The sequence below is a fragment of the Eptesicus fuscus genome, chromosome 7, assembly GCF_027574615.1.
Source record: "Eptesicus fuscus isolate TK198812 chromosome 7, DD_ASM_mEF_20220401, whole genome shotgun sequence".
Classification (NCBI taxonomy): domain Eukaryota; kingdom Metazoa; phylum Chordata; class Mammalia; order Chiroptera; family Vespertilionidae; genus Eptesicus; species Eptesicus fuscus.
This window is the reverse complement of record NC_072479.1, coordinates 64,559,472-64,584,386: the sequence shown is the minus strand read 5'-3', so window position 1 is coordinate 64,584,386 and position 24,915 is coordinate 64,559,472. Positions and strand designations below refer to the sequence as shown.

Genomic DNA, 24,915 nt, shown 5'->3' with positions numbered 1-24,915 from the left:
GAATCATAGCCAAGCGGGTGTGGCTCAGTGGTTGAGCATGACCTTGAACCAGGAGGTCATGGTTCAATTCCCTGTCAGGGCACATGGGCACATGCCCGAGTTGTGGGCTCGATCCCCAGGAGGGGGCATGCAGGAGGCAGCAGATTGGTGACTCTCCATCATTGATGTTTCTATCTTTCTCTCCCTCTATGAAATCAATAAAAATATATTTTTAAAAAGAATAACATACCCAAGAATAAATTTAACTAAGGAGGTAAAAGACCTATTCTCTGAAAACTATAAGACATAATGAAAGAAACTGAACAGGAAAACAAATAACTGGAAGGATATACTGTGCTCATAAACTGGAAGAATATTTACCCAAAGCAATCTATAGATTCAATGCAATGCAATCCCTATCAAAATATAAATGGCATTTTTCACAAAATTAGAATAATCCTAAAAATATATGGAACAACAAAAAAAAAACCCTGAATAACCAAAGCTATTGAGAAAAAACAAAGTTGGAGATATAACACTCCCTGATTTCAATCTATACTACAAACTATTATAATCAAACAGTATGGTACATAGATCAATGGAATGAAATAGAGGGCCCAGAAATAAAACCATGCTTATATGGTAAATTAATCTATGAGAAAGGAAGTAAGAAAATACAATTGGGTAAAGGCAATCTCTTCAGTAAATGGTGCTGGGAAAACTAAACAGATACATAAAAAAAAAAAAAAAAAAAAAAAAAAAAAAAAAAAAAACTAAACAAGTGCTTCCTTACACAATACACAATATAAACTTGAAATGGATTAAAGACTTAAATATAAAACCTGAAACCATAAAAGTCTTAGAAAAACATAGGTTATAAACTATTTGACATTGGTCTTAGCAATATATTTTTGGATGTGCCTCTAGGGTAAATGCAACCATGTGAAAATAAAAAATTGGGGGACTACATCAAGCTAAAAAGCTTTTGCACTGTGAAGAAACCGACTAAACAAAAATGAAACCTACTGAATGGAAGAAATTTGCAAATGATATATCCAATAAGGGGCAATCAGCCCAAATACATGGTGGACAAAAGTAAGTTCATAGTTGTGAGCATGCAAAACACAGAGTTTATACTTCTATTATCATTTATTAATTATTAGAGGCCTGGTGCACAAATTATGAAAAAGCCTCAAAAATTTAAAAATAGGACTACCATATGACCCAGCAAACCCACTTCTGGGTGTTTATCTGAAAAAGTTCCAAACACCCTATGTTCACTGCAGAATTATTTACAATAGCCAAGATATGGAGGCAACTTAAGTGTCCATCAACAGATGAATGGATAAAGAAATGTGGTATACACAATAGAATACTACTCAGCCATAAAAAGAATAAAATCTTTCCATTTGCGACAACATGGATGGACCTAGAGGGTAAGATGCTAAATAAGTTAGACTGAGAAAGAGAAATATATGATTTCACATATATGTGAAATCTAAAATAAAAAGTAATGAATAAACAAAAGAGAAACAGATGCACAAAAAAACAAATTAATGGTTGTCAGACAGGAGGCGGGGAGAAAATGGGTGGAAAATGTGAAGGGATTAAGAAGTACAAACTGCCAATTAAAAAATAAGTCACAGAGATATAAAGTATAGCATAGGGAATATGGTCAATAATATCATAATAACTGTGTAGGGTGCCAGGTGGGTGCTAGTCATATTGTGGCAATAACTTTGTAAGGTATATACGTGTCCAACCACTATATTGCACATCTAAAATGAATACAATATTGTATGTCAACTATAATTTAAAAATTGTTAAAATAAATAAAATCAGCAGAGGTCAGTTAGTCATTCAAGGTCAATTAATCAGAACTAGAGGTATCTTATAACAATAAAACTACTGCTCCTTTTAACACTCCTATCCATTTGATGATCAGGAAAATATTTAAAGTTAAACAGAATATTTCAAAATGTGATAATACCATTGTAAACATTTTATTCAATATTGCTTAGTCACAAACCATTTCGTGGATGGTTAAAAATTATGGCATTTAGTTTTTCACCTATCCTAAATAATCTAACTAGACATAAATATAATAAATTTTCTCTCAGTAATTTGCCTTAATTTTAGTTTTCTAATGTTGCTATTAGACAAAAAAAAAATGACTAACAAGAAAATACTAAACCATATAAAAATAAGTGGTGCATTGCTAATAACTTTCACATTGCTTTTCAAAATATTTGGAATTTTCTAATTGCTTTTTCAAAACATAAACCTCATAAGTCATCAATCATGTAAAGAAACAAATTTTTACTTTATTTCTAGATATGACATCTGTCACAGTCCATAGTCATCTACCCTCACTGGTTTAACTAGGTGGTTAGAGCATTGGCCTGCAGACTGAAGGGTCTCAGGTTTGATTCAGGTCAAGGGCACACACCTTGGTTGCAGGCTGGATCTTCCAGCCCCGGTCTGGATGAATGCGGGAGGCAATCAGTAGATGTGTCTCTCTCACATCAATATTTCTCTCTCCCCCTCCCTTCCACTCTCTAAAAATCCATGGAAAAAATATCCTCAGGTGAGGATAAACAAAAAAGCATAAAAGCTCACAGCATTGTGGTTGGGTGTCACACCTACCCAACTGTTCACTGCATGGCAGATATTAGCTAATTTCTTCAGACAACCCAGGAAAACGTACTACCCCGTGACAAAGAATTCACACGACTTTTGCTTTAAGGGAGCTAAACTCACAGAAATGTAATTATCACACAGTACAAGTCTAACCCTCTCTTTACAAACCACAAATCATTTCTATCAGAACAAATTCATCTGAATAAGAAGCATCAGTTTAAAATGCATAAAATGAAGTGATTCTGACTTAAAAACAAACATATTGGAATCGCTAAAACATAATTAGGTATAGAGTGTCTCTCTTGGAATAACTCGAGGGGATTAGTTAGTGTTTTCCTTCATTTTCAAGGACATTCCCTAGTCTTCAGGAAAAGTCCAGAGTATCAAGGAATTTCTCAGTATAGGTACATGTAATATTTATTTTTGTTTTGCACTTTTTCTAAACCTAGCTATTTTATGTTTCTGTAGCAAAGTTGAATTTTTTTAATGGAAAGATTTTAATCGTAGCTATTTTGGTCAAGATTTTATTAAATGATGTTTTGGTGATTATGTTAAATGCCTTTATACTACTACTAGTGGCCCAGTGCACACTAAAAGGGAATTAATTAGAGAAAATATTTTAATATTGTTATTTGCCCTTTCTCTATAATAGAAGTGTCAGAGATGAAAGAAAATTAGTAAAATGTGTATGAAAATAATATATAAATTTATTAAGAAATAAACAATAATAGCATCACATCCCTGGCCAGCACCGGGTGTGGGATGCAGCCTCATTTCCCTGGCCTTGCTTCACACACAGCCCTGCCCACCCATGCCTGCCGTGCACACAGCCTGCTGCTGATTGGTTGTTACCCCATGAGGGTATCACGACCATTTACATATTACCTTTTATTAGTATAGATTATGAAACAAGAGGTATGTCTATGAAATGACAAATTAAATAGGTAATTGATAGAGTTTCAGGTCAATATAGACCAGAAATTTGATATTATGTATTAAAAATTAGATATTATACTGTATGTATGCATCTCTGCATATATGTGTTTTTTCTTTCTTTCTAATTTTTAAGAAGGCTATAACATTTTCTAAATAAAATAGAGGCTATATCTAAGCCCCAGGAACAACATGGTTTTGAAATCTTTAGGAAGCTAATAATACCTACATATCTAAGAGAAAAACCTCTCACTATAGTAAAATCTTAGATAGAAGTTTGATACAATTGCTTCGTAATTAAGGGCATTATCTACAGTGGTGGAACACTTTTAAAATGAGCTCCTCAATTATTAAAGAAGTAAGACATTAAAGTAGTTAGACTAGAATAAAACATCCACAGTAGAGTAAGGTATCCTCTGTTTAAACAAAAACAAACAGAAAAAGATAAAATATGCATATTAAGATAGAGTGTCAAATCTGTAAAATACTGCTGCTACTGTTCCTTTAATTCAACACATATGTGCACTAAGGAGTGAGATACCAAATCTATCAACAGGGACCCCATTCATAGTATTTCCTGAAAGATTATACTTAGAGTTTTAAAGTTTAATGGAGTTTGAAATTTTCCTTTTTAACCTGTTACAGACATCCTTTGACTATGCAGCTTTAATAAACCAAGACAGCATTTGGTTTTTAAAATATTCATCACTAAAATATTTTATTCTATTGCATTGCATCTGATTATATGTAAAACTGGCACCTTCAGACATTTAAAATTTTTTAAGGCAGATTCATTTGAAAAAATGTTGAGTTCCAACTTAATGGTCAAAGAAATATATACTTAATAACATCCTGTAAACTTTCATATCTTTATAATACTGGAATTGTAAAATTATCTTCTATTTTATGTTCTAAAATTTTACTTTTGAACATATAAGTGTATAGATTTATATTCCCACAATAGATTTAATGTTTTAAGCTAGTCAATGCAATATGGCTTATTCAACTGGCAAAAATATTTAAAGATATTTTATAATCTAATTGTTAATATTGTCTAAATTATGACTTTGGAAAAGTTTTGTGATTATTTTCATTTTCAAATATAAAACCTGGATGAAAGTTGCAATAGCTCATGCAAGTATTTTATACAGAAATTTTCACTTATCATACAATATTATTTCCCACACATAAAATAAATCAGCATAAAAAGTCACACAGTTATCTGATAATTACTCTATTATTAGATTAGTTTTGTCCAATAGTAAGATTTGAGAAGCAATCATTATAAACCTGCAAACAGTACTGAATGAAGATTTATTTGCTAGAAGCAACAGAAATTGTGATTCTAATTCAAAATGTTAAGCACCATCTGCAACAAGAAACACTCAGGAAAAACTGCCATTAGTTTAAAACTTGTAATTTATTCTTTTACCTTTCTAATAGTATGTAGTTTGTTTGTACTACAAAGGGGTAATACACATTTCAAACTCCCCTATAAAATCTGTTTAGCAAGTGGAACTAATCTAAAGAGTTCCTGTTTGGAGTTTTTATTGACTCATTGAATAACACAAATCTTTATAATTATATGATTAAGAGGGAAAAAAATGTTATTGCCCGTATGAGAATAATATAAATCTTGTCTAGTTTTAACTATCCTTTTGGGGCCATTACTGTGAATTTACTCTTTCTGGATGTCTTTATACAAACCACAGCACACGGGACTTGTAAGACCATATGGCACATCCCATGATGGAAACCCCATTCCTGCCTCACCCCCTAGGAGCCTCTGTCAGAATCACGAGCATCTGCCTTCCTGTAGAAAACAGAGCACGTCCCTCTATCCAGTGTGGGCAGACTATGGAAAGGTAAAGAGACCAGGAAAATGACTAAAGCATACCTTTTAATTTTTTATTTTATTTTATTTTATTTACTTTTAAGGCACTAGTTACTATGGTAACATTTACAAAATTCTTAAAATCAAGTGCCAGCAGAATAGCAGGATTTAACATTCCACATTTCTACAAATGTTTTCATACTAGCTGTGGGAGTTAACAGAAATAAAGCCAAGAAGTTTGCTTTTAAGTAGGGCTATAAAGATCTAAAAGGAATATGCACAGAGAACTCTCAGATGAGAAATAAAAAGGGAGCTCTATGAATACTTTGACAAAGGAAAAGTCAGAGCTGAAATTAAAATGCGCCATTCCACATAATTGTGTCTCTTTATCATATGCAATAAAAATGTTGAGGCAAGAATGTTTTAGGGATTGATTTAATATTTTAGGGAATTAAAGCTAATTTAAAAATTATCTTAAGATAAATATTAATTACTTTTGTTAAAATTTAAGGTGGGGGTTCGTATTATTTACTACTAAGGAGTAGAGGATAGAATAATAAAAAGGGGCTGGAATCTGGAATAAAAAAATTTACATTTGACTCTCAGTTGTCAGTGGCTGAGCAGCCTTGTAGATGCTTATACTTAATTTTGCTTGTCCTCGGTCTTCTTATCTTAAAGTGGCAGTAATTATACCTACACCTCAGGGCAGGTATGAGATTAAAGAGAAGGTATGACTGAACCTAAAACAGTGCTTGACTCAATATTCCACATGCATGTGAAACCTCCATTCTCCTTTCTTTTTCTTCCTTTCCCAAATACTGAGGAAATATAAAAGAGATAGTGGAAATATAACTGTGGCACGGATTCCTCTAGTAAACACTTGAATGGAATATGATAAAGACTTTTACAGTGAGACTCATTCTGTGGTGAGATAAGGAGGGTAAACACTCCAATGGAATTTCAGTAAGATCCTGTCTGTTTTCCTGGGTTTGGGGGGGCAGTTTACCTAGATGGTGAAAAACACATCAGACATACTTCAAGTTATTTCCAGAGTGAGGAGAAGGTAGAGAAAGTGAAACAGAAGGTGAATAGATAGATATTGGGTTAAAAAACAACAACAAAACAGTTTCAGTTAAAAACAGTGGAGTGACTGACCATACATTATTCATTTATTCTCCTCAATTATTTTCAACCCACAAAGTCAAAGTAAATAAAATAGGTTTCAGTAACCTCAGAAGAAGCAGAGAGGATAACAAGAATAGAGGTCAATGTGAAGCAAGGCCAACTTGTACCCCAATCCCCCCGACAGACTCAGCACCAAGTAGCGCTGCGACTCCTCTACTCTGCAGCCAGGTAGAGGCCTGTTTCCTGGAGGACTTAAACTGCTTGGCCTTGCGTTGGGGATGCTGGGGTAAAAAGAAAGGAATTTCTCACATTGAATCCTGACCCATCATCTCTCTGCCTGTACCACCCTTCCTCACAAACAGGGCATTAGGGGTTCTTCTCTGACAAACTGGGTCTCCAAGAAAAAAGAACTTAAAATATTGATTCGCAGGGAAAATCATCAGTCACTGAACTCTATGCAATTGCAGAGTTTTCAATGAATTCCCTAGTGTTTTACTGTTAAACAAGAATGAGCTGCAAAGGTTCATCAACTTTTGAAGAAAAACTTTAGTAGGAAAACTAGAAAACCACTCACTCACACCCTAAAGAAAGGGTCCCAGGGATGAGGAAGCAAACGAGAGAATTTCCCCTCAAAATAGAACAAAACTGTAATTAATGAGACAGAGAGTAGATGTTGTTTGGATAAAACAAGAATACAATACTGTGACCCCCCCCCCAAAAAAAAAAAAAAACAATCAGAATGCAAGAAAAATCTTTTGATAGTTAAAAATAAAATAAGTAATTCAGTAATTGGTTTAGGCACTGACATTTACCATTAAGTAAAAGCAAATGACAAGGATATTAAAATGGGGAAATAAAAACAAGAGAATTAGAGAATCAATCCAAGAATACTAATAATTAACTAGAAAGAGTTCAAGAAAGAACAATGAAAATGTTTGCATAGAGCTCAATTAATATCTGACAAAGGAGGCATGAACATACAATGGAGTCAAGACAGTCTCTTCAATAAATGGTGTTGGGAAAACTGGACAGATACATGCAAAATAATGAAACTAGACCATCAACTTACACCATACACAAAAATAAATTCAAAATGGATAAAGGACTTAAACACAAGACAGGAAACCATAAAAATACTAGAAGAATCCATAGGCAGCAAAATCTCAGACATATGTCAAAGCAATTTCTTCACCGATACCACTTCTAGGGCAATGGAAACTAAAGAGAAAATAAACAAATGGAACTACATTAAAATAAAAACTTTTGCACAGCAAAAGAAACCATCAACAAAACAAGAAAGCCCACTGTATGGGAGAACATATTTGCAAATGTTATCACTGATAAAGGTTTAATCTCCAACATTTACAGGGAACTCATACAACTTAATAAAAGGAAGATAAATGATCCAATAAAAAAATGGGCAACAGACTTAAATAGAAACTTTTCAAAAGAAGACAGAAGGAAGGCCAAGAGACATATAAAAACATGCTCAAAGTCACTAATCATCCAAGAGATGCAAATCAAAACAATATTGAGGTACCAGCTCACACCTGTCAGAATGGCTATCATCAACAAATCAACAAATGACAAGTGCTGGAGAGGATGCGGAGAAAAAGGAACTCTCGTGCACTGCTGGTGGGAATGCAGACTGGTGCAGCCACTGTGGAAAACAGTATGGAGTTTCCTCAAAAAACTAAAAATGGAACTCCCATTTGACCCAGTAATCCCACTTCTAGGATTATATCCCAAGAAATTAGAAACACCAATCAGAAAGGATATATGCACTTCATAGCAGCACAATTCACCATAGCTAAGATTTGGAAACAGCCTAAATGCCCACTAGCAGATGAGTGGATTAGAAAACTATGGTACATCTACACAATGGAATACTACGCTGCTATAAAAAAGAAGGAATTCCTACCATTTGCAGCAGCATGGATGGAACTGGAGAACATTATGCTAAGTGAAATAAGCCAGGCAATGAAAGAAAAATACCACATGAACTCACTCATTTATGGAAAATAAAGAGCATTATAACCTGATGAACAAAAAGATAGATACAGAGGCAGTAAAGCATCGAACAGACTGTCAAATTACAGCAGGAAGGCTGGGAAGTGTTGGGGAGGGGGGGAAAGAGATCAACCGAAGGACTTGTATGCATGCATATAAGCACAACCAATGGACATAAGACACTGGGGGAGTGGGATGAGGGCATGCGACAGGGGGTAGGGGAGGCTGGGGGAAGGTCAATGGGGGGGAAAAAGGAGATATATGTACTACTATATGTAATACTTTAAACAATAAAAAAAGGAAAAAGAAAATGTTTGCATAGAAATTATCTAAGAAATAATACAACCAATTTCTCAACACCAGTCTCCTTAATGGAGGGACCTACAGAATGCCTAGCAAACTAAATTTGAAAACATTAAGTCACTTCATCATGAAGTATCAGAACACTAGGGATTAAGAGAAGAAACCAAAGCCTCATTGGCTCAGGTGTAGATAAAAGGTATATACAACAGACTGGGAATTAGATTACCAGATTTCATAATAGCTGAGAGTGCTAGAGGATAAAGTAATGCCTTCCTTAGAAATTCTGAAGAAAATTTTCAATCTATAATCATCAAAATTATTAATTAAATGTGAGGGTTTACTAAACACATTTTGAGATTTGCACAAATGGAAAAATGTAACTTTTTAAAAATATATTTTTATTGATTTTAGAGAGGAAGGGAGAGGGGGAGAGATAGAAACATCAATGATGAGAAAGAATCATTGATTGGGCTGCCTCCTACAAGCCCTACATTGGGGATTGAGCTTGCAACCGGGTATGTGCCCTTGACCGGAATCGAATCTGAGACCCTTCAGTCTACAAGCCAAGGCTCTATCCACTGAGCCAAATCGGCTAGGGTTGTACTTTTTTTTCTTTTTTTTTTTTTTAAGATATAGGGAAAAGAAGTAGCTATTTCTTTTTAGGAAAACTATATGATTATTGTTCTTCATTTTGAGCTGAAACTGATATACATATATGAAATATTCACCTGTAATTCTTATTCTGCACCTTGAAGTAAGACTACATCCAATTTCACAGGGCAAATATTTGAAAACAGCTGTTTTTCTCTTTTTGTTTCCCTGGTTAAATTTATCTATCTAGTCCAACTCTTTAATTATTCCAATCTCTTTTGTTATGACCCTCTCAAAGTGTGGCATCTTGAGTTTCATTCATTAGTAAAAACATGGAAAAACATGGTCTAACTGGAAAGAACATAGCTGTAAATGGTTTATATCCTTATTATGAACACTGCACCCAACATAATCAAATTGCATTAAATTTCAGTTTTTAGTAGTCACCTAGTTTTCTTAAATGGTCGATTATATTTGACAAACAAGGCAGGAAAATACAATTATATAAAGGCAGTCTATTCAATATATGGTGTTGGACAAATTGGACTGATAGATGCAAAAAAATGAAAGTAGACCACCTTGTTACACCATACATAAGAATAAACTCAAAATGGATTAAAGACTTAAAGCTAAACTCCTAAAAGAGAACAAAGGCAGTAAAATCTCAATCATTTCTCTTAGTATTATTTTTTCTGATATATCTCTTTGGGCAAAGAAAACAAGAGAAAAAAATAGGGCTACATCAAACTAAAAGTCTTTGCACAGCAAAGGAAACCATCATCAAAATGAAAGGACAACTACTGAATGGGAGAACATATTTGCCAATGATACATCTGATATGCAGTTAATTTCCAAAATTTATAAAGAACTTACACAACTCAACACCAAAAAAAAAAAAATCCAATTTAAAAAATGGGCAAAGGATCTGAATAGACACTTCTCCAAAGAAGACATACAGGTGGCTAACAGACGTATGCAAAGATGCTCAAAGTCACTAATCATCAGAGAAATGCAAATTAAAACTATAAAGAGATATCACTTCACATCTGCAGAATGGCTACCATCAATAAGTCAACAAACAGCAAGTGTTGGCAAGGATATGGAAATAAGTGAACTCTTAACTGTTGATGGGACTGTAGATTGGTGCAGCCACTGTGGAAAGCAGTATGGAGTTACCTCAAAAAATTAAAAATAGAACTACCTATGACCCAGCGATCCCACTTCTGAGTATATATCCAAAGAAATCTAAGATACTACTTCAAAGGAATATATGCACCTTTATATTTATTGCAACATTATTTATAATAGCCAAGATATGGAAGCAACCCAAGTGCCTATTAGTAGATGAGCGTTTAAAGAAGAAGGACATATATACAATGGAATATTACTCAGCCATAAAAAAGAATGGAATCTTAACATTTGTGACAGCATATATGGTTCTAGAGAGCATTTTGCTAAGTGAAATAAGTCAGACAGAGAAAGGCAAATGCTATATGATTTTACTTACATGTCGAATCTAAAGAACAATATAAAAAACAAAACAAACGATTAGATTCAGAGAACAAATTGATCGTTGCCAGAAGGAGGGTGTTGTGGGAGTGGGTGAAAATGGTGAAGGGTTGGAGAAGTACAGATTGGTAGTTACAAAATAGTCATGGGGATGTAAAGTACAGCATAGGAAATAGAGTAAAAAATGTTGTAATAGCTATGTTTGTGCCAGGTGGATACTGGGAATACTGAGGGGTAACACTTTGTAAAGTATTTGATTGTCTAACTACTATGCTGTACACCTGGAACTAATACAAAATAATATTTAATGTAAACTGTAACTATTAAAAAATTAAAATAAAAACTGTGGTACTTCAGTCAAAAAACTTGTTGAAATAATATATTCTTTTGTAGAAGAAATATTATATTGTTTATTCAAATGAGAAAATGCAGATTTCTGTGTATCTGAATTATGGGGCTTTATTTGGTAGGAGAATATGCCACCGTTTAGTTCTTAAAAATTATCAAATAAATCTGATCATTTTATATTGCTTCTTTTATTGAGATATCAGGTACCTAAATGAAATTCTAAAGTTACTCCCAGACTTTTAAATTTTAGTTTCTGATAAAAGAGATTTCCAAAGAGGAAGCTGCTTTTTGTTTTAACCACAAGCTAAAATCTTTCCAATCAATTTCCCTTTTAAAAAATTCTTTAGACTTCCTAAGAATCAAGAAATATATAAGAAAAAATTTCCCCAATCTATGAGTATCATTCATAACATGGTTTTCTCCATATTTTGAATTTAAAAGTAACCATAAAAAATCTTCATAGTTTGACAGAAAAACTTTGAGATAATTTTTAATTCTATAAAACACAAAAAATATCTCTAAAGCACTCCTCACTATAGACCATACTCTTAACAGTCTACTTTGCCATATCTAAGTAAATAGAATACCTACTAACACCATAAAAATTAGGATATTAGGGTGAGTTTCATGTATAAATTACGTATCATCAAAAATAGCTAGACTTTCTACCTTTATATGCCCAAATACTACAGTTGGTGAAGTGAATTATAAGTGAGAATTCTAAACTCAATAAAGGCAGAAACCATATCTATAAATGTTTACAAATGAATGAATGAATGAATGAATGCCATGTAGAAAAAATATATGAACAGCCTGGCCAGTGACTCAGTTGGTTGAGTGTAGTCCTATACACTGAAAGGTTGCCAGTTTGATTCCTAGTCAGGGCACATACTTAGGTTGTGGGTTCGATCCCTGGTTGGGCATATACAGAAGGCCCAATTGATGTTTTGATGTTTCTCTCTCCCATTGAATGATGTTCCTCTCTCTCTCTTTCTTTCACTCTCCTGGCCCTTTCTTCCTCTCTCTCTATATATACCCTTGGGTGAGGGTTTTATATATATATATATAAAGGTAGAAAGTATATATATATATAAAGGTAGAAAGTATATATATATTATCAAAAATAGCTAGACTTTCTACCTTTATACACACACACACACCTACACTAATAAAAGAGAAACATGCAAATTAACCATCACTCTGCTACACCATGCCATGCCCACCAGCCAATCAGGAGTGAATATGCAAATTAACCCAACCAAGATGGTGGCCGGCCACGGAGCTGGAGCAAACAGGAGGCTTGGGTTTCCCTGGCAATGGAGGAAGCCAAGCTACCCACCTGCCCTGGCTGGCCCTGGCCTCCACTCAAGGCTACAAAGTTTCAATTATAGAAGATAAATAAATCCCAACAAAAATGGCGGTGGCCACAGAACTGGAGCAAGCAGGAGGCTTGGGTTGCCCCTGATGATGGATAAAGCCAAGCTTCCTGGCCAGCCCTGGCCTCTGCTCAAGGCTACAAAGTTTCTATTATAGAAGACAAATAAATCCTAGATACTTGCTTCCAGCTGGCCCTGGCCTCCGCTCAAGGAGGTGCTAAAAAAAAAAAAAAAAGGAAAAGAAAAAAAGGAGGGGCTGGGACCTTGGGTCGCTGGCGGTTGATCAGGCCAGGATGGGATGGCAGGGGCCATTGGGGGTAAGCAGACCAGCAGGGGGGCCAGTTGGGGGTGAGCAGGCCATCAGTGGGGGTCAGTTGGAGGTGATCAGGACAGGGGGGGGAAGTTTGGAGTGAACAGGCCAGCAGGGGGGCAATTGGGGGTGAGCAGGCCAGTAGGGAGGGATGGTGGGGGTGAGCAGGCCAGCAGTGGGGGCAATTGGGGGTGATCAGGCTGGCGGGGGGCATTTGGGGGTGAGCAGGCTGGCAGCGGGGGGCAGTTGGGGGCGAGCAGGCTGGCAGGCAGAGTGGTTAGGGGCGATCAGGCAGGCAGGCAGGCAGGTGAGTGGCTGGAGCCAGCAGTCCCGGATTGTGAGAGGGATGTCTGACTGCCGGTTTAGGCCCAATCCCTGTAAACCAGCAGTAGGACATCCTTCGAGGAGTCCCAGATTGGAGAGGGTGCAGGCCGGGCTGAGGAACACCCCCGCCCCTGTGCACAAATTTTGTGCACCAGGCCACTAGTATACATATAAAGATATTTTAAATATGCAATCTGTTTTATCTGAATGAGGTAGAGTTAAATGATCTTTAGTTCTACAAAAAGGTAATACAAAACGGAGAGCTTTGTGTAATCTTTCTTCATAGTTTTTGCTGTTGTTGTTCTAATTCTACGTGGCACCCTGTAGAGATAAGAAGGGCCTCCTCCTGGTTTCATCTAAGATTGAGATATTGCCAAGTTCAGCAGAGAAATGCTGACATGGACACAGGATCCCCTATGAACTACTATTTTTGAGCTTCTTTCCTAACTCTGAAGAAATGTCCCAGAGTGAGGGAAGTGCCATGCCTGATTATCTTCCCTATTTCTAGATGTGAAAATTCTCGTAAGGCCCATGAATAAACAGTAAAGAAGTTTCCCTCAGATGGAAGAATGTGAACTCTATCTGGTGGCAGAATAGAGTTAGTTTTTATTGGTGTGGCAATATAAATTTCCTTTTATTCTTTCAGTCTCTTAAAAATAATATATTCTCACAGAGTACACATTATTATTTATACAATACTAGAGGCCTGGTGCACAAAAATTCGTGCACTCGGGAGTGGGGGGCCCTCAGCCTGGCCTACATCCTCTGGCAGTCCAGGACCCCTTGAGGGATGTCCACCTGCCGGCTTAGGCCTGCACCCTGGGGGGATTGGGCCTAAGCTGGCAGTCAGACATCCCTCTGGCAGCCCAGGAGCCCTCAGGAGGCCTGCTGACAATCTTAATTATTGCATCCAAGTTTTCCTTCACAGAATTCTGTTTGATACAGTATTTTCAATTATGTTGTTAGTTTAGTTTAGAGTAGTACTTATTGCCATTAATAAATATTTCATTAAAAGAAGGTGGGTAGGTAGGAAGAGGTCAATCAAAGAACTTGTATGCATATATGACACAGACAATAGGGTAGTGAAGGCCTGGAGTGGGGGCAGGTTAGAAAAGGTCAATGGGGGAAAACTAGGAACATATATAATACTTTCAACAATAAAGATTAAATAAAGAAATGGAACATTAGTTGCAAAAATAATTTGATTGTCATCTGTTTTAATATATCTTTAAAAAAAATTTTTTACCTGCTGTATGATGAACTTTATGTCCTGATTTACTCTCCATACCTTAAATATCACTAATACACAGTAACTGCTATATAAATATCTCCTGAATGAATTAAAATAGAAACTCGTGAAGATTATAAATTGGGATTTTTTAAAAAAATAATTGGAAAATAAATGGGCTAATTGTTCTTCTCTTAAATTAGCAAAGTAGGAAGTTGTAACTCTTCAAAAAAATTTTTATGTCATTAAAAATAAACATTCACTATGGACACAAGCCATTAGCCACACTGTTTTCCTCATATGTGTTTATTTTCATTTTCTTTGAATCACTCATCTACCTACTTAATGGCAAGAAGTGGAAACTCCTTTACTATTGCTACTTCTTAGGAGCTATGGCTGAGACTGAATGACAGTAGAAGACTGAAATGTAAGCTATTCTTCAATACATATATCCCACAAGGGACTTATACTCTGAGCAAAAACTTAACTCTTACAAGTCAATAAGATAAAGCAGAAAATTCAATAAAAATACAGACACAGGACTTTAATTGGTACTTCAGAAAAGAAGAATTCCATGGTAATAAATAAGGAGAGGCACTTTAACTGGGCATCAAAAAATACAAATTAAAACCACACAAAAAAATACCACCACACCTCTATTAGAATCACTAAGATTTAAAAGTCTGATAATACCGTGTTGATAAGGATGTGGAACAATTGGAATTCTCATACAACCACCTTAAAAGTTGTCTGATACAATTTACTATACCTAAACATATGCATACATTAAGATCCTGCAATTCAACTGCTGGCTACAGATCCAATAGATCTACATATGCATGTTCACCAAAAGACATTCCTAACAGCATTATTTGTAAGTCCCAAATTAAAAACAATCCCTACTACTTGTCAAGTAAAATAAATATTCATACAAATCATATTCATTCAATTTATACAATAAATACTAGACTGCAATGAAAAACTAAAATTACACACATGAATGAATCTCACAAACCTAACATTGCTACTCTCACTAGCAAATTAAATCCCATTTAGATAAAGTTCAAAGGCAGGCAACTTACCTATAATATTTGATGTCAGAATAGGGGTTACCTTTTGGGTGACTTTAAGGGAATACATGGGTGAATTTCTGGGGCCACTATTTTCCATTTGGGTGCAGGCTACACATATGTGTTCACTTTGGGAAATTCATTAAACTGTACCTTTATGACTTCAAATTCTGCTGGATATCTTATTTCCATAAAAATTAAAAAAACAACAACTCCAGTTCAAACTGATTTCTCTCATACTAGACTATAACTTGCTTCAGTGGCTCTCGTGTTATTAGCTTTATCTACTGTATTTGGATTTTTAGCTCCTGGGTGAATTCCTAGGAAATATCTATTTATTATTGGGTAAGTGATAATGACAAGCAACATATATTGAGCCTTTATGTAGCACGCTCCATGCCAACCACTTTACCTATTGCTCCATTTAACCCTAATAAAATGTCTTCTTTAGGTAGCTACTATTTCTAGCCTATGAAAATAATCTCTAAGAAATGTTAAGTAATTTGGTAAAGGTCACTCAGTTACATAATAGCAGTTGACTCAAGCCTAGGCATTCTAACCTCACAACTCACTCAACTACAAGATCTAGGATAAACTTCATGGTTAACATTTCAGCAGTCTTAAGAATATCTTCAAATTGTTTTAGTAAATGAAAGTTTACATTTCTCTTGGTGAAAGCAAAAGTACATCCTCTTACATGAGACTAATATATAAAATCAAGTTACGTTCCATCAAATGGGCCCTGAACCTGCGGTTTGTAATCCCAATGCTCTCAAATAAACTCGGCTCATTGTCCAAGTTTTTTACTCTCTTCAAACACAAACTTGACTGATCTCATAATTATCATGACTTTTCTAATTTTTTCACTACAAAAAGAAGCTTGTTCCACATTTGCTAATTTTTTTCCTATGATAGTGTGACAAAAATGTGATATTTAATAGATAATTTTTTTAAAAGACCCATCTTGTATCTTTTAAGGTAAAGGAGATATTTAAGAGTGAATGAGAAAGCCTCTGCTTTTGGAAAATTTTACTAATTTCTAGTATTATGTGATGTTATCATTAACAGCATGCCAACTATAAAAACTCTCAGAAATGCATATATTTAAAACTTTGAAGGAAAGTTTTCTCATCTGTTTAAATAGCTTCCAAATCTTTCAAATTTGTATTAAACATGAATGCCATTTGTTAAAATACAAAAATATTACTCTTTCCAGTACTTTAAGAACTGAATGACATCAAGGAAAATTGAAAATTTGTGAGACAAATTTCAGCAAATGTTTTGAATAATTAGTATACTGGATTTAAAATCACTTATTAGTATATGAAAGGAGCATTAGTGATAAACTTGGCTTTATGAAGGTATGTATTTTAGCAAGGTAATTTTTCAGCTATGGAAGCTACTGATATCACATATTGAAACAACCAGATTTTTGAACTGCTATAGTAGTGTTGATAAAAGATTTTCAAAATTAATAAAACATTCTATCATTTTCTTTAAAATGAGATAATTATAACAATACTTCAGTGAGAGAAGTGTTCCTCATAAAGTAAAAATTATGTTTAATTCTACCTAATAATAGACAAATATGCAAATTGACCGCACCTTCGCCATGCCCACCAGCCAAGCCACGCCCACCAACCAATCACGATGAGTATGCAAATTACCCCAACCAAGATGGCGGTTGATTTGCATATCAAGACAGCGTAGAAAGAAGCCAAGGGAGCTGCAGAAGGGAGCAAGCTGCAGAGAAGCAAGCAAGCCGGGGGGAGGAGAAGGGATGAGCAGAGGCGGGGCCGGGGAGAAGGAAGGAGAGCAGGCTGGCTGGCGGAGAAGGCGGGGTGGGGGAGAAAGGAGGAGCGCAGGCAGGGTTGGGGGAGAAGGAAGGAGAACAGGCGAGCTGGAGGAGAAGGGAGAAAAGCAGGTGGGCTGGCGGAGAAGGCGGGGCGGGGGAGAAGGGAGGAGAGCAGGCGGGGCGGGGTAGAGTGCAGCAGGAAACCCTATTGCAGGATTCTTCCTACAATGGGAACGCTAGTATTACATAGTCACCTTATATTTTTAAAGCCACATTTGCATATATTCTACAAATCACAAAATATACTTACATATTAAATATGTTTGCAATGTATAAATATATTATAAAAATATATAAGGGTCAGTCAATTACATAATAGCAGTTGACTCAAGCAGCCTAACCCCTCTTTTCAGACCCTCAATGTTCTTTTGTTACACAAAGCTGTTAAAATCAACAAACTGCAGATTTACTGGGTGTGTGCTGCTACCACTAATCACTTCTGGAAGTACTTTTGTTGCATTCTGTATATATATTTAGTATACACACTATATTTTATATAGAGATTTATATATATATATATATATATGTATATATATATATATACTTATACAGGTTATATATATGTATATAATATATATATATATTACAAAAAGTTACAGAAGTCTATTCTTTAAAAAAAAAAACACTTTGAGGGAAAGTGCCAGAATCAAGAGGGTTCAAGTATTGAGATTTCATTTTTTAAAAACAATTTTCTTATTTTTGTGTGAAAAAAAAAACAATCTTTAATGGAAAAGAATACTCTCTTTACTTCTTCTAGGTCATCACCAATCCCAGAACACACTGAAGTACTCATTATTTGTCTTACCAAATATGATTTCATTCTATGTAGGGAATAAAAACATGTAGGAAAATGAATCACTTAAATGAGACTTAGTGGGAAAATACAGAGATTAATATAAATTTATTTAAAGAACATTTGTTGCAACAGTTTGATTATGTTATATGTAATATTCCATACTATATATATATATAAATATATATATATGAAAAAGCAAAGTAAAACTTCACTTACCTTTTAAAGGCTATCTTGATCATAAGCACATTTATTTTTAATGTACTAAGTAACTTTGTATCATAAATTTTTATTGTTTATAACATATAAAAGGAAATTATAAAATTTCTAGTATTTAAAAATTGATAACTAAACAAATCATATATTTTAATATCAATGTTAGTTTCTAAAAATTATCTGAAAAATAGCAGCAGCTTATACATATACTAAGTAAAATTATAAAAACATGTACTATTTAAACAATTAAATGTTTAATTATAGAAATGAAAAGTTGTTATTTAAGGAAAATATACCACCAAAAGAAAAGAGGCATTCGTTACAATAAAAGATTTGTTCAATGACTTAAAACATTTTGGGTATTAATCCAAGGAGTAAAAATACAACATATACATACGAATTAGGCAAAGCACAAAGCCACAACACATGTTATTAATAACAAGGGTTAAAATACAATCATTTTACATTGACTAATCCCAAAAAATAATCATTAAATTGACAGACATAGGTTAAGACTTATTTATTCCTTTCTTTAATCATAGTTGTAAGTTATTACAAGATTTCCCACAACATGGAGAAAATTTAAATGTACAATAACAACTTTTCTTCTTAGTTACATTTTAATGATTTAGCATTTCATATTTTTAATTTTGCTTTAAAATGAAAAGTGTTTCTGAAATTTCATGACATTGATATATATGTATATGTATACACATACGTATACACACACATTCTTAATTTTCTAATCTAGTGAACAGGACCTGTTGAAATTAAAATTATCCATGAAAGAATATTAAACTGATATGTTAATAAGAGGTATTTGGAAGTTTGGCTAATATGTAGCAATACTGAAAGAGGTAAAAGGTTATATATAACTTTAACAAAACTTCAGATCCCTTAAACTCTTTTAATATAAAAGGCTAATTTAAGGAGTGAAATTCTTCATATAATAAAAGGAATCCAGGAACTCTAATGAGATATATATATATATATACTTTATACATATAAAGGTAAATAAATAAGTTTGTAAAAATTCTGATATAAACATTTGTGATTTTTAAAATTCACCTTCAATTTATCAGAAAAATAAAGATTACATTTCTTCATTAGTGCAAAGACTGAATTATTCAATGAACTCCATTTGGAATAGATATGCAGTAGGCAATGAATTGTGTAATTCTGTCTTACTATTTATAATTTGTGGCTGTTATTGTTTCCTTGTTCATTTATTTTTGTGAGATTGAAGAAGTCATCTATGCACAGGACTTTAGTGAACATTCAAGGTTTTTCCCTTATGATATCATTTACATACAAAAACAAGCATGATACAAATAAATATCTTGGAATATCATATATTCCAACACAATATGTAAATGTGTGACGCTGTTCACATTAAAATTACGTGATGATATAGACCAATTATATGTCATAAAGCTGGAAAAAAATTCTGTGAATACCACAGTGAATATATAGAGAAGATTGATAGACCTTAAGTTGTTTTAAAAAATGAAACAAAGAGTTAAAAAATCTAAAACTGACCCCAAATGAACATTAGTAATTCTAATATTCTATAACTATAATTACATTTTATGTTAAATTTTAAAAGCATTTTAAAGTTTACTAAATAAAACAGAAGTCAGCAAACTTTTCCTAGAAAGGGCCAAATAGTAAATATTTCAGCTTTGAGGGCCATACAGTCTCTATTGCAACTAATCATCTCTGCTTTATAATGCAAAAGCAGCCATAGATAACACATACAAATGTGCTTCACTGTGTTCCAATAAAACTTATTTACGAAAGAGGCCATAGGCCAGATTTAATCCATTGACTGTAGTTTGCTGACCCCTTAAGTAGAAAATCAGACTCCAAAACACTGAATTTTAGTTACTTCAATAACTAGCCCAAAGCAGAAGACATTACGTAAATGTTTAATGCTCTGAGAATTAATGAAGCCATGAATGAGTAGGGAAAAATAAAACCTTGTGCTTGGAAACAAATGCCATTACGATTCAATGTCTAATTAGTGGTTAGGAGTCTGCTTTCCTAATTGGGGCAAAATTCCAAGAGGGCAATCCATAGCCTTATTAAGACCTACGCTTGCAAACTAAAACCAATAAAATGAAAGAAAATATAGAGATCTAGAAAAGAGAAAGTGAATTTTCAATCTAAGATGGCTAACAAAAAAATGATACCTTTCTGTGTTGTTGCTATAGTATTTTAAATCTCTCCAACTAGATTGTAAACTCCACAGGAGTAAGAAACATCTTTACTATCTCTGTAGCCTAGAGCCTAGGGTATAATAGATGGTCAGTAAACTTTATATGAAGTATACATGTAGATGCTTCCTATGGCAAAATATGTCTTGTTAATTCCCACAAAATGATGGTACTCTGATGCACAACTTAACTTTAAGATCCTCCTATGAAGTTAAAATGTTCTGCTGTTTTATATCATCAGTCACACTTTGATTGTAAAGATGAATTTCTGCCTAAATTAGAATATGACCTACTAGTACTTTTCAAATAGCATTAGTGGAAACATGGGTTTACTTATCACTGTAACACTTTAACTTGGACAAAGAAAAACAACTGTACACATCAAAATTGGTTATAAAACCAGAGTTATAATTGTTTTTCAAATGCAGAACTGTTTAGTTGTATAAAGTTAATTATAAATAGATTATAGACTCAAATCAGTTTTCACCTGAAAGAAGTGTACTTGGTTATTCATGATTTAAAATATCAAAAGTGACCAAAATGCTAATCTCAATATATATATATATAAATTAATTATTTTTCAAAGCCTGAATATTTGAAAAATACTAGAAAAAATAAACCATTCACAAACAATATTTATGAATTTTGTCTATGGCTCCAAAAAATAAACAAAAAATTTAAAACATCCCCCAAACCCAGTAACTCCACACAGTGGAAGAAATGAATTTTCATATAAATTACTATATAAATCATACTTTTCCATGATGTATGTAACAAACTGTAAACAATTAATTTACTTTAGCAATGTAAAATTCTCTATCTTTACTTTTATATAATATTTTCACATTTCAAAGCAAAATACTAAGTTTAACAATAATAAAAAAAAGTTTTAAAGAACGTTACTTGCTTTTGGATCAGTAACTAGACATTGACAGACAAAAGAAAGCCACATACAGTTATGCACTCAAACAACACACCGCCTTAATTTGCCATTGTTACAAGCACAACATTAACATTAGATACAAATGTAAATAGTAAACATTTCTGATTAGAGGGCAAGCAAAAGATGTACCAGAGTAAAATATTTCAATTAGAATAGGACTATGGTTCAAAATTCACTTGTAAAAAAATAAATACATATAAAACTATTATATATATATATATTACAGTACTTGAAATTGAATGGATTGTTCTTCCAAACTATCATATTTAATAACACAAGCCAAGATGACCAATGGTCTCCTTAAAAACATAAGGAGAAGACATAGTGTGCATCACAATTTATAAAAAAAGGAAGTGAAAGTAAAAGGGACACAGTGAAACAAAACAAAAAGGTTAAGAATAAGAATACTATCGTACCGATTTCCATGGTCCCCGATGCCATGAGACATCATCAGGGCAAGCATGCACATGACATTGTGCCACACTAGGTGGCTTGTTCAAAATTTCACAGTTTTGCTCCTGTGACACTTGGCCGTTGGGAAATTGACATATTACAAATCTTGATTTTATTCCTCCTCCACACGTTTGTGTACACTAAAAATAAGAAGAAAATTTGAAACTATGTGGCTTTAAAGAGAATATTATGTTGCTTTATTCAATGTTTAATGCATAATTAGTAATGCTACAGTTTAAAGTTTATCCTTTCTTCATAATTGTCAACATTTCTTCCTGGGCAAAATGTAAGTAAAAGTATTGTTTCCAAAATTTAAAAAAATAGAATTTTGAGAATTAGTACCATAAGATAGTTCAATAAAATATGAAGGATCTATAATATAGACTCTTGGTAGATTAAGGGCCTGGCAAAACTGATTTACTTAGGTTTTAACTACATAATGTACAGTGTCTTATCAATAGACTAGAGGCCCAGCGCATGAAAATTCATGCACTGGAGGGGGAGGTCCCTCAGCCCGGCTTGCCCATTCTGACAGTCCGGGACCCTCAGGGGCGGGAGGTGACCTGGCGATCAGGGGAAGGTGACGCCCCCATCACACCTCTGCTGCTGTCACTGCTGGCAGTGCAAGCGTCGGCCGGCCCTGGTTACCTGAGCCTTGGGTGGCCCTGGGCGGCTGGACAGCAGCCATCCGAGGCTTGTCTGTGCCTTGGGCGTCGGCTGGGCAGCTGACATCCAGCCAAGACTTGCCTGCACCTTGGGCCGGCCCTGGGTAGATGCGGGGCTGAGGGCAGGTCTGGCCCCACCATGCGCCTGCTGCCCCCCTGGCTGGGCTGAAAGGACTGGGGGACTCTGGTGGGGCTGAGGGGACTGGGCACTGCCATCTTGTGGCTATGGGTGCCACCATCTTTGTGATGGTGTGATGGTCAATTTGCATATTCCCTCTTTATTAGATAGGATTACTCTGTAGCTATGAAAGCTAATAAGGCAGATCTAAATTTATAAACATGGAAAGATGTTCAGTATATATTACATAAAGACAGCAGGTGGCAAAGCAGCATGGGTAATATGACCCTATTTCTAGTCCACTATAAAACAGAAGTCTGGCAGGAAATGTATCAATAGTTTAAAAGTTCTTATCCTATATAATAAATATGCTGTGTCCCATCATCTGTTCAACCAATCAAAGCATAATATGCTAATTATATGCTAAGGCAGCTATGACATGCACTGACCACCAGGGGGCAGACAGTTGACTGGTCAACCAGTCGCTATGATGTGCATTGAACACCAAGAGGCAGACGCTCCGACCTGTAGGTTAGTTTGCTGATGGGGTCTGGCTGATTGGGACTGATCAAGACGGGCCAGACATACCCTGGAGCCCTCCCGTGGTCCCTCCCCAGCTGGCCAACCTCCCGTGTCCCTCCCTGGCCCCAATTGTGCACCGGTGGGGGTCCCTCAGCCTGGCCTGCGCCCTGTCACAATCCGGGCTGAGGCCCCCCCCCGAGTAAATTTTATGCACCGGGCCTCTAGTCTCTACATAATTTTTCATATTACTTGAATATTCACAATAAACATACCTAAGTTGAGAAATATAAATGTTACTTGATATATATAAGCTATTGGTCAGAAGTGTATCTTTAAAAATAATTTCCAAATTTCCTATGAAGCAAAAACATTTGACTAATTAAATTGGTGGTTTATTTTATTCATCCAATGCCAATTTCTTTCTCATTCTTCTCACCCATAATACAGGCAAGACTGGTATCATTATAACCATTTTGAAAGTTATCTTCGGATTCAAAGTAACTAGAAGAATGCCAGGACAAAAATAAAGTGCTCAATAATCGTCAACTCTCTGTTTAAGAGATTCATCAAATAATGGTTCAGTAATAAGATATAAACATGGCCTATATGTCGATCTAATTTTCTAAGAAATTAAGACATTAATATATTAATTTTAGAAAGACATTAGATTCATAGACATATTGGCTAGCCTTATTAGATTCTGTTTTAAAATCTGGATTATGTATTTCCTGTCATGAGTGAGTAATATATACCATCCTATATAATAAAAACCTAATATCCAAAGTGTCTGGTCGTTCAGTCGGCAGTTCAACCAATCAAAGCGTAATCCTATCTAATAAAGAGGGAATATGCAAATTGACCATCACACCATCACAAAAGCTGGCAGCGCCCATAGCCACAAGATGGCAGTGCTCAGTCACTTCAGACCCACTGGAGTCCCCTAGTCCTTTCAGCCTACCCAGGGGGGCGACTGGCACATGGTGCAGCCGGACCCGCCCTCAGCCCCCAGCCGCCCAGGGCCAGCCCAAGGCACAGGCAAGCCTCGGATGTCAGCTGCCCAGCCAACGCCCGAGGTGCAGGCAAGCCTCAGATGACGGCTGCCCAGACACGCAGGGCCGCCTGAGGCTCAGGTAACTAGGGCCAGCCGAGGCTTGCACTGCCAGCCATGGCAGCAGCAGATGTGTGATGGGGGCGTCGCCTTCCCCTGATCGCCAGGTCACCTCCCGCCCCTGAGGGCTCCCGGACTGTCAGAGTGGGCAGGCCGGGCTGAGGGACCCCCTCTCCAGTGCAGGAATTTTCATTCACCAGACCTCTAGTATGTTAATAATATGCTAAGGCTGCTCACCTGCTCACTATGACATGCATTTGACCACCAGGGGTCAGACAGTCGACTGGTCAACCAGTCACTATGACATGCACTGACCACCAGGGAGCAGATGCTCCAACTGATAGGTTAGCTTGCTGCTGGGGTCCAGCCGATTGGCACTCAGCAAGACAGGCCAGACCCACCCTGGAGCCCTCCTTCAGTCCCTTCCCGGCTGGCCAACCTCCCAT

At 35.4% G+C, this 24,915-nt stretch overlaps 1 protein-coding gene across 1 annotated transcript in view; it reads right to left on the bottom strand.

Moving 5' to 3' along the window:
- The window catches only part of ADAMTS20 (ADAM metallopeptidase with thrombospondin type 1 motif 20), a 176,770-nt gene that overhangs the window by 48,947 nt on the left and 102,908 nt on the right, over nucleotides 1-24,915 (bottom strand). Inside the window, exon 28 of the mRNA XM_054718477.1 lies at nucleotides 22,020-22,196. Coding sequence (XP_054574452.1) covers nucleotides 22,020-22,196 — 177 coding nt within the window. The remainder of the gene's footprint in view (nucleotides 1-22,019; nucleotides 22,197-24,915) is intronic.